Here is a 17,655-nt window from a genome sequence, read left to right as displayed (position 1 = left end):
TTAAGTTGCAGGCCGTTACAGCAGAATAGACAGTAAAGCAGGGCATGCAGTGGTTTCTTTTCTGTATTCCCCCAGTATGTTTTCTCTGCTGCTGAAAAACCACCAACTGCAACTGCAATTGGAATAACTACTGAAAATGTCGTCTTCGTCGTCTTCTCCTTCTGCATAAATTGTAAGACAAGTGATCATGACATTACTCAAGATCTCATCATACACAAAGTCATCATCCTATGGAAAGTCATCCTATGAGGGCAGTTTGGTTGTGACGACAGTGAGAATCAGCTGTTCCTTCAAAAACAACAGTGATTAGCGTAGATGGCACTGTTACATCAGTTATATCAAAACTGTGGAATATACAAAAATACAAAAAACAACACAGATCTTTTCTCTTGTCCCGATTGGCTTCCACAAGATATATATAATATATATATATAACAAAGCTATATACCTAACTTTGTTATATACCTATAACATCTTTTACACAGAAAAGATGGGTGAGTATCATAAGATTGTAAATTCAAAGTTAAACATTGTGAAGTTAATACGAGGCTTCAGCCATCTGAATTAACAAATTAAGTGGATAGGAATTTTGTACTGAAAGCTACTGTTCAGTGCAAAATTCCTTTGTGTGTCACGGAAGTCTATATACTGAATTGCAGCGAAAAAAAAAATAGTGGGGCTAATAATGTAAAGTGTATCCTGAGGGTGCCGTCAGAATGATTTACTCTCTGGGCACCATGAGTATCTACACCAAACATTTCAATCCACCCAATACCTGTTGATATATTTCAGTTTGGACCAAAGTAGTGGACTGACAGACCAAGATTTCCAGCAAACAACTCCACTAGCACGACAAAAAATATGTTGTGTCATCAACTTATCTGCTGTGCTGTTTAAGAAGTATCTCTTAACGCCAATCCTACTGGAATTTGTGATGTTGCAATCACAAGAATTTAGCCAATCCTTGCATTGCTGTTGAGAAACTGCAATATTGCCACATCTCTACAATAGGCTGTCTCAGCAGAAACTGGTCAAACTAGAACAATACTCTACGTTCTGCATCAAAGAAGAAATTTCAAAATCAAACCATCTTTTCCCAAACTCAGCAAGACTGCCATGTTGTATCCGCTCTCAGGCAGTGCTTACTGCTTACTTCCGAACAAGCTCCACCAAACATTTACAGTATTTTCCCCACAATCAAAAAAACAAACAAACAATTTTTAATATTTCTTTTATGAATGTCCCCAATTTAAAAAAAATGCAACAAATTAATGCCTCAAGTGTGATATCTGTCAAAGCAGTTGTGTGGTAAGAGAAAGTAATTTGCACAGACAGATGAAGTTTAAAAAAAAAGAAGCATTTGTGAGCGCTGTGAAGCTTAATTTGAATAAATTTAATGGGTTATTTGCAGATGACAACTTGAAACATACATTAGTTGTTAATCTTTTCAAATTCAGCTTTCCTGTGATAACCAGTGTTCAGCACAGTTGACATGACCGATATCAAGACATCCTGATGAAAATCCAGATGTTTCCATTTATGCCATAATGTTTTGAAACATGTGGCTTTGAGAGGATTAATAAAGCAGAGCAGAGCAGTGCATGCATGTTTGTTCTGTTGTCTTCCTGCTTGCATGTGGACTGTCTGCATTTGTCAAACCCCACATTTCTTCTCTCTCACAAAAATGTATCTCACTGGACTGCAGATTTAGTTCATATATGATTTTATTTTGTATAAAAAAACAGTATCATGGAGTTAGTGCAAAATGGACTAACATCTCTTTTATAACATTGTGTCAACAATCTAGAAGAAGAAAAAACAGTGCACAATAATAATGTATACTTTGTGAAATATGCACATATGTTCCCGAAACTGAGAATTGAAAACAGAAGACTGCAAATACACCATGAAAACATTTTCAAGTCAAAAACCAAGAGAGAAGTCAGGGGGCTCTGTGTTTGTGTAGGCACATGGAACCAAGTGCAGCAGTGCTAATGAAGTGAGGTACCCCCCCGCACCACCTGCAGTGAGCTTCCCTCCTCACATAGAGCAGGCTGCCTGCTTTCTGTGTGCTGCAGGGCAAATGGTGATGAATCAGTGCAATTCTGGCCAAGGCTGAGTCCAAACAGAACACATAAAATAGCTTATACTTTAAGCGTTCCTAACAAGGCAATGTTTGGAAGAGGCACCACTGACATTCTTACAGTGCTGAGTGTGTGAGTCTGTATCAGTCTGTATGTCGGCATCCTGTTTTATCCACTAATTTTTACATGAGGACTTTGAGTCTTTGAGCCTTTTTCATGACAACAGATGCTAGAGTTAATGAAGATTTGGGCTCTGGCTCAGTCATCATCACTCAATCATCATTGTTAATTACGAACCCATTATGGATAACGTTTCTAACTCAAAGTCTGTACTAGCCTTTTTATATGCTTTCAGTTGTATCACCCAGTCTTCATCCATGCATGTCAAGATATCCTGAGATAATGATGATGACCATGTGACATGACTAAAAGCACTGGCACAGCTGTTAAGTGAAACTTGATTTGGGATTATGTTTTTCAAATGGTGTATTAAAGGTAAGCAATTTGTAAAATATGTCCAAAATTCAAAGGTAGCTCCACAAATAGAGGGGGCAGCAAGTCACAGGAGTAACCACCAACTCACTATACTGTTTCCTTCAGTCATCTTTGGCTGTGGTTATAGCTACAGTTAGCCCTATAGCTGACTGGACGGCACCTAGACTGCAACCTCAGATTATGGGAGATTCACCACAAACAACAGAATTCACCTGAACTGGGGCATTATTTACGCAATCGTCACATTCTTCCTGGTGAAGATATGCCTTCATCTGTGCAACTGCCTTCATCTGAGCCAGCAGCCACAAAAATGCCCACCACTTCCTGCACACATGCCTGCACTTTGCATCCTGTACCGCCAAGACAGTTCATCATCAGGGTACATTTTTAGATTTCATTACCTCAGAAGTATCTTGTGATGGTTTTACATAAGAGAGAACAATCTCTTTGTCTATTCATGTATTAGAATTTACTCTGTCTTTCCTTTGTCTCGTTTAATGATTTTGTTGCTGTGCCATATTTGAACCATTATGACAGTTTTTAAGAGTTATCGTGTCTTCCATTCATTCTGTTCTTGTTTTGTTTTATCACAGCTCTTTGTTCACTGAGGTTTTCAATCATTTGGCTGCACCAATAATCTAATTTACAGGTCATGCCAGACATTCATAAAAACAACTTGAAAGCAGATGTTTCTCAGCTGGTCACATATCAGGTAGCACAGTGGATTAGTCGAAGATATAAGTAGATAGACAAATTCAGTCAGAAAAACAGTCACCTGATGAAAAGTGATCCATCATCTAAATGACTGATCCAGTGATTGATCAGTTCAGGTCGGCTGGTGTGGTTTCTGTAAGGGTTGATGAAGCAGCTTGATTGAGAGACTAAAAAAAGAAAAAAAAAAGAAACCAGAAAGAAGGCATCAGCTCTTCCGGCAGAAAGATGTGTCTTTTATTAGTATCTTAATATGCATTCAGGTACACTGAAAAAAAGGCTCATTTTAAGCACTCCTATCTAGCTTTGCCTGCTGTAGTGGGAATGAACTGTGTTTGGACTGGCCTGCAGGTACATCTACAGTGTACAAGTCCACTGGGACTTTGACATAGTCTACTCAATGCTGGGCCAAGCTGAGCCTGGAACTAGTGAATCACAAGTAAATTACATTTAATATTCACTTTGGGGATTTAATATCTTTCAGTTCTTTTCTGAGTGCATGGCTGTAGCTTATCTTTGGTATGGAGGGATTGGGCAGCCATGCGTGTGTTGTTACTACTTAGTACTACTAGTAATGGGTTGGTTTCAGGGTTGAGAATGATGGCTGAACTTCAGCTCAATTCTCCTCCTGCTCCTGCTTCTCACAACATCATTTTGTGACAAACTTACGTTAGCTACTTTGTTTCATCATGATTTTTATAACGTATATTGTTATATTTCACAGCTAGCTCGCGAAAAATAGGCTTCTCTTTCTCTGTACAATGCACAGCCTGTACACTAAGTGAAAGAGGATTGGCTGCTCACAGTCAAACAAACTCATATGAAAAATCATATCATAAATATTAAAATAATATGGTAAGCAGAAGCAAGGATTGTTTTGTTTTTATTCATCATATTCAGATAATTGAAACTATTCATTTACTGCTGTTCACGGGACGAAACAGCAAAACAGAAAGACTTCTGATTGGGTGGGACTGAGTGCCAAGTGGGTAAGCCCAGGTCCACCCACAGCTACGTGCCTGCTTCAGGTAAAGCTGTTCATTAAAATTTTGAGAACTCTTTCCTGAAATAGGTAAAGGTTGCAAACAGGAACCAGCTTACCCTTCCACTCACCCCCCCCCCCCCCCCCCCCCCCCCCCCCCCCCCCCTCCACGTAGGAGAGGGGGGTTCTTAAACCTACAGTTTAAGAATTTCAGATTTCAAATTTGCAATTTTTTTTTTTTGCAGCAGAATAATAAACTCTATGAAAACAACAGATTTATTGGACCTTTGGAACCAGGGACCATGCTAGCCCTGACACCTTTGGTGCTGGGGAAGAAATATATGGATTAATAAATAGAAAATCAGCACCATCACCTTCAGTGATTAAAATGAATATATAATAGCTAATAGTGGCAACGCAAGTTTGTCGAGGCCCAGTCATGTGCAGTGGTTGGCGTTGTGTTTAGAACTAGAAGGTACTCTGAGGCTCACTAGCTACTGGTCGATAATGGCTGTTCTCCGCAGATCATCAGGTGGTGAGGTTGATGACATGTTGCCAGGGACATCAGAATCAGATTTATTACCAAGTAGGCTTTCACGCACAGGGAATCCATTTTGTATGTACGTCTGTGTGTATGTAGCTCTCAAGTGCATATTTGGTTTAAACCCTTTTAAAGGTTTCTGGTTTTAAGACCAGTCAGCAGGAGACTTACTTGAACTAATGCTAGATTGGTAGCTAGCCGCAGCTGATATCTGTGATCTTAGCAAAATAGATGGTTGCATGCGGAAATTAAAAACTGCTTTCGTCTACTTCTTTCTGACATCAAAAATCATCAAGTCTGCCACCACTATAAAGCTGTGAAGAGGGAGGAGCTACTTAAGCCACTGACTGCTGACAACAGTCACTGTTGATAAAAGGCAATGGCCAAACCTGAGAGGCCCCTAGAAGTGAAGCCAAAACATCTTGACTGCCCCTTGCTGTCTGCAAAACAGGCCATAAACATCTCCCTATCATTATTAGCACATGAGACATGAACCAAACTACAAATTCAAAAATACACATGTAATAATTTTTTTCCAAACATGGTTTCTGTCATTTTATATTTCTGATAAAATTGCTTTTAGTCATCTACAGTATATGCAATTAAAGTGGGCCAAACATTATTACTGACATGTGAGACCTGCTCACAAATGGGTAAGAAACACAACGGGAAGCAAGGAATTTACTCTTTAACAAAAACATCTCTTTCTGCAAGGATACTTGTCAGACACTTTGGGTAACAATCTCAGCCTGTGAGTAGCAAATAAAAGAACTTTTAATTGACATAATTTTGAAGGTCGCAGTTGCCCACGGGGGATTACACTGCAGATGTTACAGCATTGTTGTTGCTCCCAGCTCACGTGATCACTGGATCAATCCCAAAATAATTATATCAACGCGCACCAAAATTTGAAACTATAGGGCCCATTTTTTAAAATACCACTATTCCCCTTTGAACCAGGAAAACTCTTCCTGTCCACACTGGGGATATTTCTCATGTCACGCTGCATGAGACCATGGATAAAAACTACTTGTGGGCCAACTCGGCCAACTGAAAACAGGAATGAAACCTCTACCAAATTAGAATTGGACGAGAGATAGACATTTGTGTTGAAACTGCTGTGATTTTGATACACTTTGTGCAGTATTAATCAAGTCTTAGCTAATGAATAGAAAGCTGTACAGTCTTACAGTGTACTGTCCGAAGCTCCGTCTCTGTTTGAAGAGGAGGAAGCAGACAACGGCAGAGATGACTGCCTGGGCCACAGTGAAGAGAAGGAGGGACGACTTCACTCCATTGCTCAGCTTCTGTTGTAAAGGACACACAGCACATACATCAGGTATGACAGGGTCTACCAGCAGCTGGGGAGGACATTTTGGACCATGCCATGCGTCCAACTTTGTGGCAATAGTTTAGGGAAGGCCCTTTTCTATTCCCACATGACTGTGTCCCAGTGCACAAAGCAAAGTCAATAAAGACATGGCTGAATGAGTTTGGTGTGGAAGAACCTGACTGGCCCACACAGAGCCCTGACCTCAATGCTAAAAACTCCAGAATCAGTTATTAAAGAAAATACATGTGATTGCTGTGTGTATTCATTGACATTACTTTTGGATTAATTTAACTTACTACCTTATTGCCACGGCAATGAGCTTATACGTATGCAATACTGAGCTGTATCATACACTGTCGTAATTATAAACACATTAACACTTAATTACTATGCAGTACTGAGCATTGTACACAAGTGTAGGTAGACTAGACTCCATAGACTATTATACATTAGCTTCTATATCCTATAACTGTGCATGCCATAGCAAGCTCATGACAAGCTGATTAGAAATGTCAAATTTTATCACAGCAATTGTTTATAAATAAATCACAATTTGACATCATCACCTGTTTTGGTGACATTAAAAAGAAATGCACACCACAACTGTTTTACACAACAGTCATGTTCAGGAATCACAAATATTAAAATATCTGCATGAAAATACAGGAAACTACTGAAACTAGTTCAGAACGCAGCACCTAGGCTTCTCACTGGTTTTAACAGACGACATCACATCACCTCTGTCCTAGCCTCCATCCGCTGGCTGCCCGAGCCTGTCAGAGCCCCACGGCTTTGGAACGACCTTCCAGAGGAGATAAGGCTTACAAGGTCAGTGACTTCTTTTAAATCACTTCTCAAATCCCACTTGTACAGACCAGCTTTTATGTGATGTTGTCTTTTTATTGCCTTTTGACTGTACTTTTTAGTTTATTGGTTTTAAATTGCATAATTCCTATATTTATTGTCAGTCTTTCTTTTTAAATTTTATTTGCTGTTCTTTTACATTTTATCGTAAATCTTCAACCTTGCTCAGCAATTGCCTATTTATATTTTGTTTATTGCCTTCTATTGTATACAATTTGTCGGTTTTGTTTTTAAAAAACTCTTAAGCACTTTGGAAACATGGTTTTTGAAAGGTGCTATATAAATAAAGTTCTTCTCATTATTATAAGTGATTTTTAAGCAAAAACAGACATGAAAACATAAGCATATGCAAGACACTATGACTATAATCAAGTTTATATTAACTGTTTCAATTTCTCTCTATTCAGTAGAATTGCTGCATCGCAGTACATATGAAAAGGCCTGATAAGGATGTTAACACCCTGAAAATAATAAGAGTCAGTATTTTATCTTCATAGTCACTTTTTGTCTCAGAGAACCAATGTGCTGCATTAAATGTGTCTCTGTCCTACTGTTTTTTGACTGTACTGTAGATATCCTGCAGAGGAGCAACAGTCACACCTCCCAAACAACACACATCATAAATCATCATAAATGATGCTGTCTGTCAAGACAGCGTGATGACATGAAACAAAGTTGGTACTAACCGTGGCATAGTGCTGGTCATTACAGCTGTCATACTGTGTCTTGACGCAGGGAGCCTCGGGATTCTTTTCCATGTCCAAAATGTATATGATCACAGCAACCACTGACAGCACAGCGGACACCATGCTCACCATTAGACACGCGTGCAGCTGAAACACACACACACAGCATCTCATCATCATCATTTTAGCAGGGCGAAAAAGTAGTAGTCATAATAGTTGTAGTACTAGTAGTAGTAATATGAGCAACAGCTGTGGGAGTATAAATATTAGCAATGGCGGAGCTTTAACTCTAGATGTTTTTTGGTCAGTCACAGATCTTGGATGTGTTGAATATCTGCAGGCTGTGGTTCAGTGAGGACTCTGATCACCACTAACACTTATTTCAGCTCTGATTATAAGTGACACATACTCACAATATAAAGCTTAAGCATGATGTAATTTAGTTTATGGAAATGACTGCAAAACACAAACAGATCACCAAATTACCGTATTAGATTTAAAAAAGACTTTTTTTGCCCAGCAATCATATAGCTTCTGCCTAGCCAGCCGCTATGGCACAATACTTAAGTGCTACTTGCTAACAATAGAAATAAGGGTAATAGAGCAATGTACGGTATAAAGTAAATTCAGCTTGTGACTCAGCAAAAGAGTGTGTTTGAATACACACACACTGTCTGGCTGCATGTGTGTATGTGTTGACTGTGGACTCACAGTCTTCATGCTGCAGTGTTTGTCCAAGATGATAGCGACCACTCCAGCTGTGAGGAACTGGGAGCACACACACCCAGGACACAGGAAGACAGTCAGCACAGAGGAACATATGCAACATTACACAACACATTTTTTTTCTTTTAAGAGATTACTACACACACACACACACAGACTTACCGTCAGGCCACTCCACCAAGCAACTCCCAGACGGACCACTTCAGTGACCTCAGTGAAGTGTAAAGGGATGGAGTAGGACATGACCATCACCCCCAACATCACCTGACTCACCTGGCACACACAATACATTTTGAGTTACTACATTTGTGTCACTGCTGCTGATTTAGAACAACATATACACACATTCATCAGTGCTGATGAATTCTTGCAAAATGTGAAGGCAGTTCTTCTGTAGGTATGTGCCACAGCAACGTGGTCCATTTAACTGGCCCCTGTGGAGTTTCTGACCTCCAGTAGCACTATTAAGCGACTTTTCCTGTCCCTGAGTCCCTGTTTTGCTCGTGCATGAGGACACACATAGCAGTTCCAACTGCTTCCTGTCTTTGTGCTAAGATGGGCTAAACTGTACCTTTTCAACTGAACTTCAACTGAACGCACAAGATCTGGCACAAGGTTCATCAATGTGAACTCACGCAAAACATGTACTCTTCATCTCTACAGCTCCGTGAGGTTTCCGTTTCAGTGATGTGACTGCACTCACACACAGAGACAGAGTTCGGGACTCACCCCCAGACATTTAGGCTCCCCTCTCTGGATGGCAGCACGCAGAGCCTGTTGTCGGTCATTCAGCTTGACAGTGTTCACGTCCTCTAGCACCTGCACAGTCAGATCCCTGGAAATTGTTACCGCCATCACCTGCACACAACAGCAGAGCCAACTTTACAAACAGCAGAATTGTCTTATAGATCACACCAAGCAGCAGGCCAAGACTGAAAAATGAAACCAATGTGGGTGTGCCAAATATTGCAGTTATTTGAATGACCCTTTGAAGCTGGCTCTAAAAGCCAGTCCTCCAGTAAAGTCAGTCCTCATAGAGCTTTACATCTTAACCACAGAAAGAAACAAGTTTATAGCTTGTAAATAAATAAAGCCTTGGTTTACATAGATAATTACCTTGTCCATGACAACTGAAGCAAGATTGGATTTGTATATAACTCATGTATATAAATTCTATTAAGGCTTAATGTAGGAGCCAAATGCAATGTTACGGGGAAACAGGCTGAATCTGTATTTGTTGTGGGTACCATAGGGGGCGCTGTGGTCATTCAGGCCACAAAAGGGTATAAAGGTAATGGGAAATCTGGGGCCGTCAGGTGTTGTGTGACCCCGGAAGGGCAAACGGTTTTTGACCGCTAAGACACAGGTGTTGAATGTTGGGTTGATGGATGGACACACATTTTTTGTTGCACGGAGAATTAACCTCATATGATGGAACAATCAATGGAGACGTGTGGACTCATTCCTGATCTAGTAAGGAAATCTGGATAATTAGCGCATCAGAAAGGTCGCTCCGGGATCAAACCCCTCAGTAGCTTGTAATAGACTAAGCTCCTATAACACTTAAAGTTATGTGTAATTGCTTTCTGCTAGTTGTCTTCGAGGTGGGTCCACAATTTACCTTTCAGGTAAATCAGAGAAGGTACATTTAATATCCACATAATGTCCACTTAATCATTCCAAACATCAAAGAACCATATTGACCAGTTCCATGTTATGTGAACCAACCAGCTGAGTGATGTAGCGAACTAGGTGCATATACTGACTGGACAAAGTACTTCATGTGACTCTTCCTCCTAAGCTGTATTGTAAGAAATGCGATTTGACTTAAAGGTAGCAGCATGATGAGGAGCTCGTGCCAATAAAGAACTATCTTTAATGAAATATTGTGTTTTAATGGTGAAAACTTAAAAATCCATAGATTACTTCAAGTCTGGATGTAGTTTACAGAATGTTTCAAAATTGAGGAAAAAAAAAAAAAGAACTGCAGTTTAGACGATGGATTGTGTTTATGATTAAATAAATTGCAATATTACTTGTCCACCCCTACCCCCAGCTAATGTGGTGTTGGTGCCTTCTGGAGAATTTTGATACAAATATGAGACTAATAATATGGTTGCTGTGCTGTTAATAGACAAGATGTGGTGCAAGCTTTATGTGACGCAGGCTTCAGAGTAGTAGATAAACAATGCAGTGTGCCAGGATTGTGAGTACTCCTTGATTTGTGTAATATGCGTGGTAGAACTTGTTAAAAAAAGGTGTAAATCATGTCGTTTTAAATCTGGAAACTTGGATGACACCAGATAAACTGTATGGAGTTAGTTTTCCTGGGTTGTTTTTTTATGTTTTAAGACAAGTCCCCAGCTTCTTCAGTTGTTTAGGAGAATGCTGGAAAGTTGTTTTGCTGTGAAGCTCCAGAAATGTTTTGTGGATGATGAAACTTCACCCGAGTTTCTGTCAGCATGCAACACATTGGTATGGTCCTTCAAGACAATGTGCTGGTGACTTTTGACATTTAACAGAATGAATCAGAATCAGATCAGAATCAGAATTCTTTATTTGTCACATGTGGATGTGCATCCACAGTGAAATGAAAAAAACAACACTCCTTTTAACAACTGTGCAAAAAGAATGTTGTCACAGTTCAGATTTAGAGCGTATTGCATAAGCTTGTCACTTAATTGACTTGGACTGCTGAAGACAATAGTCTTTGGGAAAATATAGAACACTACGTCTGTCCTCCGAAGTAGTCTATTAAGAAATCATTACCTTAAACATCAACTGATTGGGCATATACAATATATATAATAGGGCTGAAGCAGTGCAAACACCAAAGTCTTCTCATTCTGACGTACCAAGAAACTTTTAGGCTGTTGTCTAGATATTATAAAGCACAAAATGTCTCATTCCTACCTTTTTCAATGGAGATAAGTTAATGAATGTGTGCTCCTTTTTAAGCCTGGGCTTCTCTCGACCACTCTTTAATGCGCCTCCCTGACTTCTCTCTTTTCGCAGCTCCGAGAGTTCGTGTGAGAATGTGTTTATTAGAACGAGAGAGAGAGAGAGAGAGAGAGATTGTTCTCTGGTTCTGGATGAGATCCAACAGAGCTCCTCCTTCCCTTCCTTTCCTTGCTTCAGTTCCAGAAATCATTTTGTTATCGACATTTTTCACCGTTTTAAGTTCATCTGAAGGACTAGAGTGACGGCGAAACTGGTGTGGCTGTCAAACCCTGCTGGTCTCATCTGGAAACATCTCAGGCATCTGTGTACTTGCTACCTTCCCAGGGGTAAGAAACCAGAGTACTTCTACTGCTTTATATGACACTATTTTGCGAGTTCTCATTTTTCGAACGACAAAGAGAAAAACAGTAAGTGGCATGTACATTTTTTTTTATTGTTTTGCTTTCTATGGATTTGAACACTATGAAGTTAAAGTGCCAAATGTCACCTTTCTTTCTATCTTGCTTTCATCAGCATCATATGAGAATATATTTGTCCGTTTTTTTACACTGCCACAACTTTAGGTGACAGATGTAATGGACAAGTTTGATCAACTTGAATAAAATTAAATATGATGTCAAATGTTAGCCTCACGCCTTTCTCGCTTTTGGTGCCTTTAGTCTTAAAGTGTTTTGCCTCCTGTCTTTGGCAGCTCAATAACACATTCGGGTGTTGGCGTTCTGCAGTTATAGGAGCTGATGAAATGAAAAAAAGAAAATCTGATTGCACAGACACCGTGTGTGTGTCAGCCTACCCGTGTGCACCCTGCATGCCCTCTGTCTATACCCGTCTATACCTTCATGTACCCAGGCGCACCCAGCCAATATGCATCACTTCTTTACCTTTACGTACCCACACTGCAGCCTTTTTGAAATTCTGCTGCTTTGTGATATTGGTTTACCTTGTGTACCTTCTCTAGCCCACTTCCACTTAAGAGGGTAAACATGTCTCTCCATGATCATCCCACACTGGTGCCACAATGTGGCAACACTTAAGTGAGAACATATCAAAATAACCAACAGATGGGGGAAAAATAAGTGGCTTTATTTCAAGATTAGTAATGAACAAAACACCGCCCCCAGTCCCGTCTATGTTCTTCCTGCCCTCCTCCTCTTCCTCCTCATGTCAGCACATCTGCTTCTCGTCATGCAGCATTCCTGTCTTTCCTAAGAGGATTCAGACATGTGGTTTAGATGAACTAATACACTCAAGCTCACACTTTTTCTCTGTTCCTTTTTTCTCTTTTTTCACTACCTCATTTTTTTTCTCTTTCTCAACCCCTTCCACCGTATCCAAACAGAAATGCACACGGCAGAAACACACATGAGGGCTCTTGCACAAACACAACACACACGGTACTTAGTTTTATTGGGCCTCCCGTTGTGTTTTGCCCTCTGCAGTGATGTGTTTCATGATCATGTGGGCTGTCTCTGTTGTTCTTTGGATCTATTTGTGTCTTTTCTTGTAATATCTGCTCCCCTCTCTCGCTGCTTGTGGTCTGCAGTTTTCAAACATTATTCTCTAATGACAAAACATTTTCTTTCCACAGTCACTTTAGTTCTAATGAATCATTTCATTTTGTACAAACCTACATGTTGCTATGCACAGAAAATCTGACGGAGCTATTTAATATAAGGCTTTAGGCTAACATTTTAACAGGCGCTCAGTCTAGTTACATATAATGGACTGTTTACATTATGGAGGACAGAGGCCACAAAACAAGATGTTCTGCGTTATGCAACACACACACACAGCTCAAGCAACCCACTTTTTTTTTTGTTCACTCACTGAAGGCTTTTTCTGACATTTACTATTTAACTTTGTGAATCGTGAGGAACACTCACAGGATCGTCTCTACATCATGTTTTATGTTAAGTTTGTTGTTGTTGTTTTGTGAACTAATTATTAAGTAATTATTAAATATGTAATGGTTAGTTAACAAAGTAGTTACAGTGTAATTTATTTGTAGGCTAAACTGTTACCCACTCATTTATTATACTGGTGATATTTTAGATTGATGTCCTGTAATAAGCATTAATTAACAGGTAATAAGGCCTTAGATCCTTATAAGATGCTTAAAAATGTTATTATATTTTATTAAGGTTATATAAGGACACATTCATTATATTCACTAATAGGAAATTTGTTGACAGTTTATAAAATGTAATGTAAAAAAAAGCCTTTTGACAAGACATTAGAGCTTCCCAAAAGGGGAGCCAAAGCATCTTGTATTGTATCGAATATATATAGTCGATTATATAGATTATATATGACCATAATCTAGATCTAGTATTTGTTTGAATTGTTTATGTAAAAAAAGGTGGGTTTGTGGAACACACCTCTTCCCTTTTGATCACTTCCATAGTTGTTTCTCACTTCAGTTTTCACTTTTCACTTCTTCTACATGTTTCCTGTAGTAACATGTCTGGCGATGCGTCATCAGCTGAACCCAGGTTATATCGCCTCTCCAAATGGTTTGACCCTGAAACCGCTGCGGTGAGATCAGAACATCGCTCAGTCTGAGCGGAGTCAACTTCATTTAAAAGTTTTAAAGTCTTAACTTCCTATCGGTTATTATTCAGTGCACCGTAATTCCAGATCTGTCTGTTTGTGTAGGTGGTGACCATCCTGCTGGGGCTGTTCCAGGTGCTGCTGTCTGTCCTGCTTGCTTATGCTGATGATACTCTTCCAAAACTGTTCATAATGCCGCTCGGCATAGGAATTTTAGTATGTACCTCATGAGTCTTATTCTGATTCTTCACCTGGCTATCAGTAGTTTTTAGCAGTTTCAGCAATTCACTATATATGAAGATTGACGACATGAGAGCTTTCTAAAAGTAAAAAAACAAAACAAACAAAAAAAAGCAGCAATACCACAGTGTAAAAATACTCCGTTACAAGTAAAAGTCATTTAAATTTTTTCTTCACTAAAAATATGAGAGTATTTGCATCAAAATATACCCATACTACCAAAAGTAAAAGAAGAGCTCATTTCTGAATAATGTATATTACTGTAAATTATTGATATACATATACATTTGGTAAAGTAAAGTACAAGTACAAGTATACCTCAAAAGTGAAAATTGTATTTAAGTACAATACAATAACCTAGTGCAATACAGTAACTTTTTACTGGTAATAATTTAAAAACCGTACTCTAAATATCGTGAGTGCAAGTATCTCTGTATTTTTTATTTTATTTTTATTTATATAATACTTCATTATTATTTATATATTTTTACTCCACCTATCTGCACCTTTATGTTGCTATTCTTGTGCTGTTGTGACTATGTTATTGTGGTTGTGGGAGGAAGTCACAGTACCTGAAAACATCATTTTCAATATTATATTCCGTGTACTTAATCTGATATCTCTGCATGCTGAACTGCGTCAGTTACACCACGCTCAACTACACCACCCCACAGACTATATGGATGGAGGCTTTTGCAGTAATGGACCAATCACACATCACAACCCTTGTAGTGACTGGGTGCAAGCAAAACTATTCAAATTCTTACTTTTTCCCAATCGGGGAACAAAAAAAGATTAAATATAGACATCATTTCACTGGATACATTTTGATTCTACATTGGTACTTGGTACTTAGCTGGTACTTTAAGAATACCAAGTACCAAGTACCAAGCCCTACATGTGACTGTTCTATTACTGTAAGATTGACTTTCAATAAATGCTGACATAGAAAGTAGCTACAAACTTCCAACAAATGAAATGATTTGAATCCTCCATAGTAATACCAATGATGATGATGATAATAATAATAATAATAATAATAGCCATCTCTACCTTAAAAGGATATTTTTGTGTCCAAATGAATGAAATAACATATATTGTAAAAATATGTGCCCTAACATAACAGATGTGATATTAAAGATGAGATAATGAAATAAGAAGTTCTTTGCTTCATGCAATTCACTCTGATGAAAGCAGTGTCAGTCACCCAGGAAACGGTCCAATACTGTGTGTGTGTGTGTGTGTGTGTGCTGCAGATTGTGGCAGGAGGATCATTCACCATGGCCAGTGAGAGGAACCCCAGCAGACAAGTGGTATGTTCACATAACTAATTCAAAGAGCTAATGGGAAATTTTGAGATCTGTATTTCCATTCTTAATGGTATTTAGTCTGAAAACTGCACTTTTGAACAGTTTTAATGTCACCGTCCCTGGACGTCAGACAACACTTTTCCTAAAAATATCAAACTCAATTGTGTTGATGTATAATCTATGAGGAGAAACTCATAATATTACATGTGATTATACTCACAATCATTGTAGGGCATAAGTGAGCTACATAGTGACAAATGCCCCCCCCCCCCATCATCTCCACAGCTTCAACGTTGTGCATGCAGTAATGTGATTGGCCTGCTGGGGACAGTGCTCGTCTTCTGCCTCTACTGCTACAGTCTCAGCATTACACGCAAAAACGTTTGTGGGAACATTGATCCTGATGGCTACAGACAACATGGGTGTCCTGAGGAAGTTCTGGCGGTCAGTGTGTTTCTTTCATCGAAATGTTTCTTTTTCTTAAGTGAAGACAAAGGACAAATAAAGAAAGTAGAAGGATGCACATTGTCTGATTGGAAGATTCAGTCTAGATTAGGTCATGTAGATTACTGTTGAAGACTGTAGCCGTAGATGTAGTTTAGTCACTTTGACTTCAGCGAGAATGAGGAGATGATGGCTTTTCATGTCTTCTGCAGGCCTACTGCACGAGTGTGTTGCAGCTGCTGCTGGTCTATGACACCGGGGCAGTGGTGATGCACGGCCTCCTGTCAGTCTCCGCCGTCAAAGCACTGAAAACACACTAATACCAACACACACACAGACACACAAAAGAAGTACACGCCATACATGTTGAATTACTTCTTACTTGAATTACTTAATTACTTCTTCTCAGCAGTAAAATTTAAAAAAAAAAATTGTAAAATTCTGCAGATTTCTGTTTTTGTGGATTGAGTGACACAGTGAGCTTTCATAACACAGATCAGATAGGTCTGTTCAAAACAAAATGTGTGGAAGTGGAGCATCAGATTCAGGCAGAAAGTAAGTTCTTAGCACTGTCAGCACAGATGTGACAAACTTTGACAAATATGAATTAAATATATAATATGCTATATTTCCATATTAAAATATGTAAAATATGACTACACTTCTATTGCATATTTATATGTATATTATAATATATTATATTATAATATAGTATTTTTATTTACAGTATTTTGTTGAGTTTTGTACTTGTATTGTCCCAAACGTTTCCAACAATGTCAAAACTCAGAGAAATCTGTAATTGTATTGAAGGGAACCACACGTTACATTTGGTCACCTGTTGCTGTAACTTCCAAGGAAAAAATGTCCAGATTTAGACGATTGCACAATCACACTGTTTTTTGTGATTTATTTATTTTATGTCATCAAAAGAAGCATTATTTTTACCTAGGAATGGTCACATTTACATGCTTTCTTGTTGGGATGGCATTTAAATTTATGTCTTCAAAGGAATAGCTCATCCAGTCCTTGTTCAGTCATTTCCATGCTGATGAAAAGCCAGGGGGAGTTTCTTTGTCCAACATTTATGTAGCTTCACATTAAAACAATGTTGCACCATTCTCCAAAAACAACTGAAGAAGAAGCTGGGGGCTTGTTTGAAAAAAAAAAAAAAAGACTTGTAAGCGGCACGGTGGTGCAGTGGTTAGCACTGTCGCCTCACAGCAAGAGGGTTCCAGGTTTGAATCCCGGTCTGGGCCCTTCTATGTGGAGTTTGCATGTTCTCCCTGTGCCTGCGTGGGTTTTCTCCGGGTACTCCGGCTTCCTCCCACAATACCAAAAACATGCACATTAGGTTAATTGGCTACTCTAAATTGCCCCTAGGTGTGAGTGTGAGAGTGTGTGGTTGTCTTTGTGTATCATCCCTGCGATTGACTGGTGAGCAATCCACTTCTCGCCCGTAGTCAGCTGGGATGGGCTCCAGCCCCCCCGCCACCCCCCGCCCGCCCTTGTACCCCAAGTCTCCGGAAGCGATTTGAAGTGATTTGATGTTATTTACATTGCATATATGCAGGTGCAGTAGTGTTCACTTAAAGGCTACAGTGAAGATTTGTTAATAACATCTTTTCAAACCACTTTGGGATCTCTTCTTCTGGATATATTTTTATGGGTTTTTTGGGTTGTTTCTTTTAACATTTTAAAACATGCCTCCAGCTTCTTCACTTGGTTAGG

General features: G+C 39.1%; 2 protein-coding genes across 4 annotated transcripts; one reads left to right on the top strand and one right to left on the bottom strand.

Moving 5' to 3' along the window:
* Window positions 1-1,382: 1,382 nt before the first annotated feature.
* tmem176 (transmembrane protein 176) lies at window positions 1,383-11,485 on the bottom strand. Of its 2 annotated transcripts, XM_046400449.1 has the most exons (8): window positions 11,336-11,485; window positions 9,152-9,280; window positions 8,585-8,695; window positions 8,408-8,464; window positions 7,697-7,843; window positions 6,004-6,120; window positions 3,355-3,460; window positions 1,383-2,072 (listed from the first exon to the last, which is right to left on the bottom strand). In XM_046400449.1, the coding sequence occupies exons 2-7, from the start codon at window positions 9,275-9,277 to the stop codon at window positions 3,401-3,403; spliced, it is 618 nt and encodes a 205-aa protein (XP_046256405.1). In that variant the 5' UTR covers window positions 9,278-9,280; window positions 11,336-11,485; the 3' UTR covers window positions 1,383-2,072; window positions 3,355-3,400. The 2 variants fall into 2 exon arrangements, with proteins under 2 accessions (XP_046256405.1, XP_046256396.1); XM_046400440.1 differs by having other exon boundaries at window positions 1,383-3,460.
* A 74-nt stretch (window positions 11,486-11,559) lies between these two features.
* On the top strand, window positions 11,560-17,143 carry si:dkey-9i23.16 (uncharacterized protein LOC571915 homolog). 2 transcript variants are annotated; one of them, XM_046400472.1, is made up of 6 exons: window positions 11,560-11,709; window positions 13,840-13,918; window positions 14,039-14,149; window positions 15,430-15,486; window positions 15,769-15,927; window positions 16,140-17,143. In XM_046400472.1, exons 2-6 carry the CDS (start codon window positions 13,844-13,846, stop codon window positions 16,245-16,247), a joined length of 510 nt encoding a protein of 169 aa, XP_046256428.1. In that variant the 5' UTR covers window positions 11,560-11,709; window positions 13,840-13,843; the 3' UTR covers window positions 16,248-17,143. The 2 variants fall into 2 exon arrangements, with proteins under 2 accessions (XP_046256428.1, XP_046256419.1); XM_046400463.1 differs by having other exon boundaries at window positions 11,674-11,790.
* Window positions 17,144-17,655: the final 512 nt, after the last annotated feature.

This window comes from Scatophagus argus, chromosome 2 (genome assembly GCF_020382885.2).
Source record: "Scatophagus argus isolate fScaArg1 chromosome 2, fScaArg1.pri, whole genome shotgun sequence".
In the NCBI taxonomy this organism is placed as follows: domain Eukaryota; kingdom Metazoa; phylum Chordata; class Actinopteri; family Scatophagidae; genus Scatophagus; species Scatophagus argus.
This window is presented reverse-complemented; position numbering and strand designations above follow the sequence as displayed.

Excerpts from the sequence above, each read along its gene's own strand:
- si:dkey-9i23.16 (XM_046400463.1), top strand. The coding sequence starts at position 11,741 with ATGACACTATTTTGCGAGTTCTCATTTTTCGAACGACAAAGAGAAAAA. Across the intron at positions 11,791-13,839 it reads GAACGACAAAGAGAAAAACA|TAACATGTCTGGCGATGCGT; the intron begins GTAAGTGGCATG and ends TGTTTCCTGTAG. Across the intron at positions 15,487-15,768 it reads GGAACCCCAGCAGACAAGTG|CTTCAACGTTGTGCATGCAG; the intron begins GTATGTTCACAT and ends TCATCTCCACAG.
- tmem176 (XM_046400440.1), bottom strand. The coding sequence starts at position 9,277 with ATGGCGGTAACAATTTCCAGGGATCTGACTGTGCAGGTGCTAGAGGAC. Across the intron at positions 8,696-9,151 it reads GGGAGCCTAAATGTCTGGGG|GTGAGTCAGGTGATGTTGGG; the intron begins GTGAGTCCCGAA and ends TGTGTGTGCCAG. Across the intron at positions 7,844-8,407 it reads AACACTGCAGCATGAAGACT|CTGCACGCGTGTCTAATGGT; the intron begins GTGAGTCCACAG and ends TGTGTGTTTCAG.